General features: G+C 39.7%; 1 protein-coding gene across 1 annotated transcript; it reads right to left on the reverse strand.

The window, feature by feature from the left end:
• Nucleotides 1-298: 298 nt before the first annotated feature.
• Nucleotides 299-9,433, reverse strand: LOC140927026 (uncharacterized). The gene is made up of 5 exons (XM_073376692.1): nucleotides 9,267-9,433; nucleotides 8,414-8,533; nucleotides 2,429-3,226; nucleotides 1,672-2,092; nucleotides 299-1,584 (listed from the first exon to the last, which is right to left on the reverse strand). The coding sequence occupies exons 1-5, from the start codon at nucleotides 9,346-9,348 to the stop codon at nucleotides 768-770; spliced, it is 2,238 nt and encodes a 745-aa protein (XP_073232793.1). The 5' UTR covers nucleotides 9,349-9,433; the 3' UTR covers nucleotides 299-767.
• Nucleotides 9,434-9,803: the final 370 nt, after the last annotated feature.

The following is a 9,803-nucleotide window of genomic DNA, read 5'->3' on the forward strand; positions in this document are numbered from 1 at the left end:
ACCTTGGTAGAGTTTACCGAAGTAAAAATGTACCGCGGCAAATTTACCACGGGAAAAACCTTTTACCATGGTGTGTGTAACCGCACCTTTTTTTATAAATTTTTGTAAATTTCCACGAATAATTTTAATATTTTATCTTTTGATAATGATGACATGTAGCCATCGAAACGTCAAGTTTCTTTCATATCGTTTATTTTTGTTTTAAAATGGATCCAAAAATCTAGTGTGTGATGTCTAATCATAAATATCATTCTGCAATTGAAGTTCATTCAGGAACATGAACAAAAACGACGGGAAATCATTTAAGTAACAACTTTAATGAATGTGTTATGGTGAAAAATGTACAAGTATGCGAACGGCCTGATGTGGCGATTGTCACAAATTTCAAACTGGACTTCGAGAAGCATTCACCCATTGAAACACTAACCAAGCAGTCATAAAATGCTTTTTCGTTTCATATATCTTTTAAACGACTGTAATTGCAAATCTAAAACGATTTTTGTCGTTAATTAAGGGTAAGATAATGGCCTGCTTATGTTGATATGGTATTCGACATTTTGCTGCATAATTCTTGCAGCATGACAACGCATGTCGCACTCATAAATAAGCACCTTTTGTGTTCCCGGAAAAGGGTATCCTGTCTACATAACAACAATTTACAAAGTCCTTTTGATAGAGCTGTTTGAGCAATTTGTATGTTCGTTGTATGAAACAAAAGCCTTTTCGAGTTGGTAAACATAGACTGGATACAGTATTTTTGAATAATTTTAAGCAAAAACAAACAAAAGCCAAAGAACTAACATCAAAAGTCCAGGCATAACAGAGCTATAACTTCGGGACGATCCTGAACGTAGCATTAACTCCCGTAGTTTTTGAGGACTAAGAGGCAGTTTTTTCACTTCATCATCGTCGTCCATCTCCCCTCTATCTTTATTATTTATATAATCTCTTATCATGTCTTTGATGTCTTGGATGCTATGATCTCCGCTTTCAAAATCACTGAGGTCAGAAATGTCATCACCGATATCATCATCATTGTCATCACCGCTGTCGTCATCATCTCCTTCCTCGCCATTATCATCTCCGTTGTCGTCAACTCCGTCATCACCATCATCATCGCCACTGTCTTCTTCATCGTCATCGCCGTCATCATCACCGCTCTCGACGTCGCCATCATCATCGTCATTATCATCTCCGCTATCGTCGTCGTCATCATCATCATCATCATCGCCGCTGTCGTCTTCATCATCATCGTCATCATCTGCGCTATCGTCACCCTCATGGTCATCATCATCACCGCTGTCGTCGTCTCCATCATCATCGTCGTCATCATCATCGTCATCATCATCTCCGCTGTCGTCGTCATCGTCATCACCACTGTCGCCTTCATCACCATCGTCATCATCATCATCATCATCATCATCACCGCTATCGTCATCATCGTCATCACCACTGTCGCCTTCATCACCATCGTCATCATCATCACCGCTGTCGTCGTTAACATCATCATCAATATCATCTTCGCTGTCATCGTCATCATCATCTCCGCTATCGTCGTCATCATCATCATCATCACCGCTGTCGTCGTCGTCGTCTTCCTCATCTCCACTGTCGTCTCCGTCATCATCGTCTGCATCAATATCACCGCTGTCGTCGTCGTCATCATCATCATCATCATCATCATCATCATCATCACCACTGTCGTCTTCATTATCATCATCATCATCTCCGCTATCGTCATCATCATCATCATCCTCATCATCACCACTGTCGTCGTCATCATCATCATCTCCGCTGTCGTCTTCATCATCAACGTCATCATCACCGCTGTCGTCGTCATCGTCGTCGTCATCATCACCGCTGTCGTCGTCGTCGTCGTCGTCGTCATCGTCATTATCATCATCATCATCGCTATCGTCTTCGTCATCATCCTCACCACTATCGTCCTCATCATCATCGTCATCATCATCACCACTATCGTCCTCATCATCATCGTCATCATCATCACCGCTGTCATCGTCGTCATCATCATCGTCATCATCACCGCTGTCGTCGTCGCTATCCTCATTGTCATCATCATCTCCGCTGTCGTCTTCATCATCATCGTCATCATCACCGCTGTCGTCGTCGTCGTCATCGTCATCATCATCTCCGCTATCATCCTCATCATCATCATCATCATCACCGCTGTCGTCGTCATCATCATCATCACCATCATCATCTCCGCTGTCGTCTTCATCATCGTCATCATCACCGCTGTCGTCGTCGTCATCGTCATCATCATCATCATCACCGCTGTCGTCTTCGTCATCATCATCACCGCTATCATCCCCATCATCATCGTCATCATCATCACCACTATCGTCCTCATCATCATCGTCATCATCATCACCGCTGTCATCGTCGTCATCATCATCGTCATCATCACCGCTGTCGTCGTCGCTATCCTCATTGTCATTATCATCTCCGCTGTCGTCTTCATCATCATCATCATCACCACCGCTGTCGTCGTCGTCGTCATCGTCATCATCATCTCCGCTATCATCCTCATCATCACCGCTGTCGTCGTCATCATCATCATCACCATCATCATCTCCGCTGTCGTCTTCATCATCGTCATCATCACCGCTGTCGTCGTCGTCATCGTCATCATCATCATCATCACCGCTGTCGTCTTCGTCATCATCATCACCGCTATCATCCCCATCATCATCGTCATCATCATCACCGCTGTCGTCTTCATCATCGTCGTCATCATCATCACCGCTGTCGTCGTCGCTATCATCATCGTCGTCATCATCTCCGCTGTCGTCGTCGCCATCATCATCGTCATCACCATCACCACTGTCCTCGTCTTCATTAACATCATCACCGCTGTCATCGTCGTCGTCATCACCATCATCGTCATCACCATCATCATCTCCGCTGTCGTCTTCATCATCGTCGTCATCAACATCTCCACTGTCGTCTCCCTCCTCATCGTCATCATCATCATCTCCGCTGTCGTCATCATCATCTCCACTGTCATCCTCATCATCATCATTATCACCACTGTCGTCTTCATCATCATTATCTCCGCTATCGTCATTATCACCATCGTCATCATCATCACCGCTGTCATCATCATCGCCATCGTCCTCGTCACCACTATCCTCGCTGCTTTCGTCATCATCTTCTCCGTTCTCAACAGCAGCATCCTCGTCTTCGTTTTCTGTATATAATTTCCCTAAAAAATACATTTTTAATTTTTTTAACGTGTTTGTATATAATCTTTGATTTTTTTGTTGTTGATGTTTTAACGTTTAGGTTTTTTAGTATATACACACTCAGTGATCTTGGTTATTCAAGCAATCTGATTGGTTCGCTATCTCGAACTATGACGTTTTAGTAAAATCCAACTAGTGGTCTGTTATCAACGCTACGTTCTGATTGGTTGAGCTACTACTAGGTTATTAACAATTATTCCTCGAGCCCGAATGGGCTCTGAGTCAATAGCCCGTGAGGCCGAAGGAATAAAAGAATTTTAGCTACTTAAAGCTAGAATTAATCGTTTATTGCCGCCAAAAAGCGCGCGCTTTTCGCTACTAGTAGGCTACAACATATAGCCTAGTAGTAACTCAACCAATCAGAACGCAACATTGAAAATAGCCCACTAGTTGGATTTTACTAATATGTTATAGCCCACTACCTTTTTGCGGCAAGAAAGGATTAAAGTCTAGCTTTAACTAGCTCAAAAATTTTTTTTCCCGATATTTTTGACCAACTAGTTGGATTTTACTAAAACAATCATTCCTCTCGCCCTCATGGCCTCTGAGTCAATAGCCCATTCGGCCTCATGGGCTATTGACTCAGAGCCCATTGGGGCTCGAGGAATAATTGTTAAATATTCACCGCGCTAGGCGGTGAATATAAAGCAAAACAAAATCGCTGTCGTATTAAAACTGGATGTTTTGCCAAAGTTTTAGAGTAAAATACAGGAATATCCTAGTGTTGCTGATTCTGAAGGTAAAAAAGGACTTCATAGTGTTTGAACAGCGCGATTCATTGTGAAGTAATCTACTGCAGCTGACTTTTTATACTCTCGAAGCAATGTTTACCACTACAGAGCAAAATTAACGAGACTGCTTTGTCACTGTATTGTGAGCTCGGGATTTCCTTACAAGACCAGATTCGCCTATAAATAGCAGTTTATTTATGGCGAGAAATGGAAGAAAACATTTTCGAAAATTTTGCTCAGCGCCAACAAGTTAACAAGGCAAAGAACACTTCAGATAAGCAACAGTAACCTCGGTCGTGGCCGCTATTCAAAGCATTCGCAAGAAGCGACAAAAAAATTCTCATTCAAGGTGAGTTGACGGACGCAAATAAAGCTCTGCGTTTCTTCTCAGAAGAAATAGTCATTTAATAGAACAGAATAGTTTTCTTTTAAACCACTGATGCTAAAGCTTAGAAAAAGATTAAAACTATAATTTTTCTTGTTTAAAGATACTGTACAGATCTAACTTTTGCGCATCTACTGTTTTATACAGCCACATGTTCACGCATGAATTCACCAGTCAATCAAAGTAATCGTTTTTTTTTTAATGGTTTCCTTTCCGATTCTGCTGAGATCACTTCGTGTGTATATACTAAAATAATTATTCACCTGAAACTCAGTTAATATTTTTTAATAATCCCCTCGATTTTGTCTCGGGGATTATTCAACAACATTAACTTCTCCTTCGGCGAATAATTGTTAAAAATAACTTGGAGCAAAAAATTGTCTCACTGTTACCTTACTTATACCTTACTCATAGGAAATCAAAAAGTAGTAAGTTGGAAATATTTTGGCTGAATTGGTTAAAGCTTCATAATTAAGTATCATGGATTATAGATGATTGCATAGCGATGAAGGCGGAGCAAATTATGGGAATTTCCATACTACATTTATTTATTTTATAGTAAACGACATGTAATTTCAACTCTGTCGTTTTGTGCAAATGACTTTATAACAAGAATGCGCCCATCAATAAAAGGGGGAAGGACGGGGAGGTCACAATCTCCCGCTTCCCGTACCCCGTTCTCCTGCTTCCCGTACTTTTTTGTCCCTTTGTCTCCCGACTCCCGCCCTTTATTGTGTTTTCTGTTTGACTCCCGATTCCAATAGGGAGTGCTTTGGCCTTAAAATTGTAAAATAAAAAAATTGTGTTGTAAATCGAACCACTCCGCACTCTCCAGCGCGATCATTGAAGCGGCATTCCTTCGACTCAAGTTTGCACCACGCAGCAAAATCTTCAGTGTTTTGTGAACTACAGTCGTACGGAGCGAACTCTAGTAAGGTCTTCCATGGACGGATTTTTCCCCGCCACACCGAAAAATACTGAGATCGATCAAAATGGTCTTTGACGACATTTTACCTGACTCGATTTGTCGTTCTTACGGAGAATTTCGAAAGCTAGCGAGACCGAAGAGACACTGACACGACTGACACAGTCGACACACGCCTACATTGTCATGCCATCTCATTCATGAACTATGATGTAAGCGACTTGGAAAGGTTTCCAATTTCACTGGAAGTAATGGTGTTTTTTTTTCTTTTTATCCCGATTACGAATTTTCGTTTTTTGACTTTTCTCGCCTATGAAATTTTTCTTTAAGCCTCGGAGAATGTTAAATAGAAGTCGAAAAACGTTGTTGGGTTCGTTTCTTTGACTGGATGTAAGCAGTAACAAATAACGAAAGCTCGCATTTTTGAATTTCTCTTGCGCTTGCCGCCCTTTCTTCTCCCGTCTCCCGTACCCCTCCCACCCCCTTTTCTCCCGGGCTCCCGCAGCCCCTGCCCCCTACCCCCCACATAAAAGTGTATTTGCTCAGTGTATTTGTTTTTGTGTGTGTGCCTGTGTGGTTTTTCTATTCCAGTGTTATTATAGTTTGGATGCCCGACAGTTTGAATGCAGCGTTGGTTATGATCCAGAAAGCGAAGAAGCGCAAATTGTATCTCCGTGTGTGTGTTTTTTTTTCTGATATACCGACCATGAATTGAAACACTAGGAAATGTGTTGATCCAACATAATAAGAACACTTGCAGACTTTTTATTGTAACTAAATCTGAAATGTTCACCCTTTAACGATGTTCCCTGTTGCTTCAACCAATTGAAGTATAGTTAACAGAGTGGAATGGCTAAGAAGCCCGTCAGACTTCTTCTTAGAAAGTGCAGAACGTTTAGTAGAATTTAAGGATTGTGTACCGTTAACAAGCTTCCAACATAAACTGGACCTTTTATAATCAATGTCCTCGATTAACTATGAACAACCAAGGAAGGTTAACTAAGGCCCGGTTTCATATACATGAAACGTTCGGTGTTTGAATCAATAAGGAACGCCTATTTCAACAGTGGAAAGATCGGCAATTTCTTCTTTGAAGCAACACTGGAATGGCTTTAATGCAGACACCGACCCTTCTCATGTTCCGAACCTAATCCATCAATTTTTATGACGTATTCCGCAAAACATTTGACCAAACAATCATTATTTCTCCTTTTTAAAGTTTAGCTGGAATGAAGATCGGCATCTGAATCAATTCAGCCGGTCTGAGCAATTTGGGTCGGCTTTCATTCGAATTAGGTTCAGCTCATGAACAGTTCGGTGTTTGAACCGGCGGGCCTAACTTTACCAAAAAGATTTGACTATGACAGTTATCGAACCAATATTGACATAGAAAAAACGTTTCATGCTGTGCTGTTGTTGTTTTTGATTTTGTTTATATCCGAGAAGTCGCCGCCGTTTTCTTTCGCTTAGTATAAGCGAAGTTTTAAATCTTTCACAATTAAAGCGACCTCTGAATAAATCTGCTTTATAACTAGTATAAACTACTGTTAAAATAAAGCTTTTTATTATATGATGTTATTATCCAGTAGTAATATTTAACAACTAGAAGATGAACTCAAGATTTCGATAGGGTTGATATTTGATTACGTTCGAGGCCCTTGTAAGGAGGCAGCTAATCATAGCCGATAGAGATTAAAAATCAAGACTTTGACCTTCTAGCTTCTTAGTAAACTGCTCAAAAATTCTGCAAAAGCATGTCTTCGGTGTATTTATTTTCCGGTAAATATAAGCACTTATTGTTCAAATGCCATTGGGCAGTATGAAAATACGCCTTAGAATGTTTCGTGTTAAGGTCAACTCAGGTTTAAAGTTAATCTAATATGTGTAACTGATCCCACGCTGATAGCGTTTTAAACTCTAGTTCGCTTCTGCTGGGTGAAAAATTGATAAAATAATTCTTTGCTATATTTTTTTTCTGCCTTCCTTCAATGCTCCCTTTAACCTCTTTGTTACTCAAACACGTGAGGACTGAAATCTCTGAGGAAAGAAGATAACGTGCTCTGATCTATTTTACTTATCAGAACTTTGATTTTAGAATAGTAGTGTGTTGGAAATCCGGCAACTCAATGTTTATAAATCCCCTCTTATTAGCTAAGCGAAAAACTTATTTACCCCCATCCGCCATTTAAAAAAAATCATTTATATCGACTTTTCCATGGATATAGTGAATGGTTCGGCCAAAAAGATCGCAAGATTTGCAGTGGAATATTAGCACACTATTTATCAAAAGCCGATAACGCTACTATAGAGTTTCCCTTCCTTTTCATTATTTATTTTTCTTTTATTTCCTATTTATTGCTTTTTTGATTTAAACCTTTCAGCAAAATTACTTGAATAAATATTTTCATCTGGCTTCTTCAAAATAACAATTTCGATTCGCGGCTGAGGCTGGCATTAAGCGATTAATAAACAGATCGAACCAAACGCATCGATCGGTCAACCTCTGTATTTGTATTGTAAGTGGTTGATTAACAAGCTTTGTATGAGCAGCCATCGGCACTGGAGTCATTTCCGACCAACCCAGATGCTACAAATTACTCGACATTGGACCCTGAACCTAACATTGTATTTGCTAGGAAAGCGTAAGGGCATGCTTACTGATAATAATATTTTCTTTAAGGATACCCTTAGGGAAACTTTTAAAAAGTTAGTCCTACATCACATTGTTTGTGACAAATCACATTTTCATCTGCTAATGCAATGCAAGGGCACGCTTGATAATTATAACATTCTCTTTTCACCCCAACCTAAGAAAAGCTTTTAAAAAGTTAGTCCATCTTCGCATCGTTTGTGACAGTTCTTGACATTTTTCTCTTTCATTGGTTGAGAAAATCTTTCTAAAAACGGTAATGGCTAAAATTCTGGTACCAATCCAATTTCTTATATAACACTTATAGGGCATTTTGATACTGTATTGCCCGTTCGCAGACAACACCTTCTTGAAGTTCGTTTTCTTCATCTCCCTCTGCAACTACCCATCTTCAGAAATGTGGCTTACACACTAAGAACATTCTTTATACCAAAATATAACAGGGATTTAGCTTACCAGTTTCTAAATGACCATATACGCTTTCAACTGCTATCCCAGTCGAATCCTTGAAGCTCGAATTTGCTGTGTTCCCTGCTCCAGCCACATGGTACTTCTCTTTTATGGTCTTCTCACCGGCTGGAAAATGCGTTGAAAATATTTCATGAGTAAACCATTCCGTGATTTACTCGATGAACACCATTTTTGCCGCTATTGAAAGGTATGTTAGAGAATTGTAGCTATGTCCGATAACTCGTATATATATATTCATCATTTCACTGACCTTCATCAGTTCCCCGAAAATATTATGAACCAAGAATTTAATGACCAGCTCCCTGCTGAATTGCTACTTCAGTTGGTTAGAGAGCGCTACCCCGGTATCGCAGAGGTCAGCATCCCAGGAAGCCTGTTTTTTTTTTTTCAGGTTTTCTTTATGTAATGATCTTCCCTTTGTTTCTCAGCAGTTCAAATATATTAAATTCAAATAATAATCGATTCAGATAATTTTGTGGTTTTCTCTTGGAATCGTATCGCTAAGCAATAAATTGTTATTCTAAAGAAAAAGCTATTTTTGAAGGGAACACGTAAAAGTTTCCTTTATTGACCGTTATGTGGAAAGTTCGCTGGATCATTATTTTGGGATCATCTTAGTCATACATTACTCATTATCACATGAACCATTTTAAACTATGCGGGGTAAAAATTGTCGAAAATAAGTGCAAAAATTGGCAAGAAAACAACGAGCCTAAACTATGGGAGTGTGAGTCACTTAGCTGTGTTAAGAAATATTTTTTCCACAAATACCGTTAGAAGTAGCGAAGACGTTGAAATTCTAAAAAAAACTGGTAGAAATGCGAAGTAAACGTCTTACCAGCCTTGTAAGGTAAAGGGAGGCCACAGGACTGTTCCACTAAAGTCACAACGCATAGCAGCAGAAAAATTCTGGAGGCCATCTTCAACCCCTTCGATGTTACTTCGCTTGTGTCTGTCTTAAACTAAACCTCTCCCTTGTCTAGATAGCAATTTTTGAGATCCAAAGTGCTTATGTGCGATAGGACCTCTTATGCTATATTGAATCGCTATTGTTTAACGTTCCCGTTGTCAATATTATATTCAGGCAAATTTTAATTACTTTAGAATCAGTCACTAGTGTCCATTCTTAAAGACATTATGTCGAAACAAAATAGTGGATATCACTTAAACCGCTCTCGGTACTTGCTTTAATCATTCCTTAACTTTTTAAACTTCTAAACAATTTTTTTTTGCCAAGTAAATTATTATTTTGTGATCGGCATTTCCTGATATTTCCATGTTGCTCTTATCAGTTAGTTGCTAAGCGATACGGCATTCCTTTCGGTGTTGTCGAAAACTTTCCTATACTATTTGCGTTGAATTCGGGTTTTTCTAC

This window comes from Porites lutea, chromosome 1 (genome assembly GCF_958299795.1).
Source record: "Porites lutea chromosome 1, jaPorLute2.1, whole genome shotgun sequence".
Classification (NCBI taxonomy): domain Eukaryota; kingdom Metazoa; phylum Cnidaria; class Anthozoa; order Scleractinia; family Poritidae; genus Porites; species Porites lutea.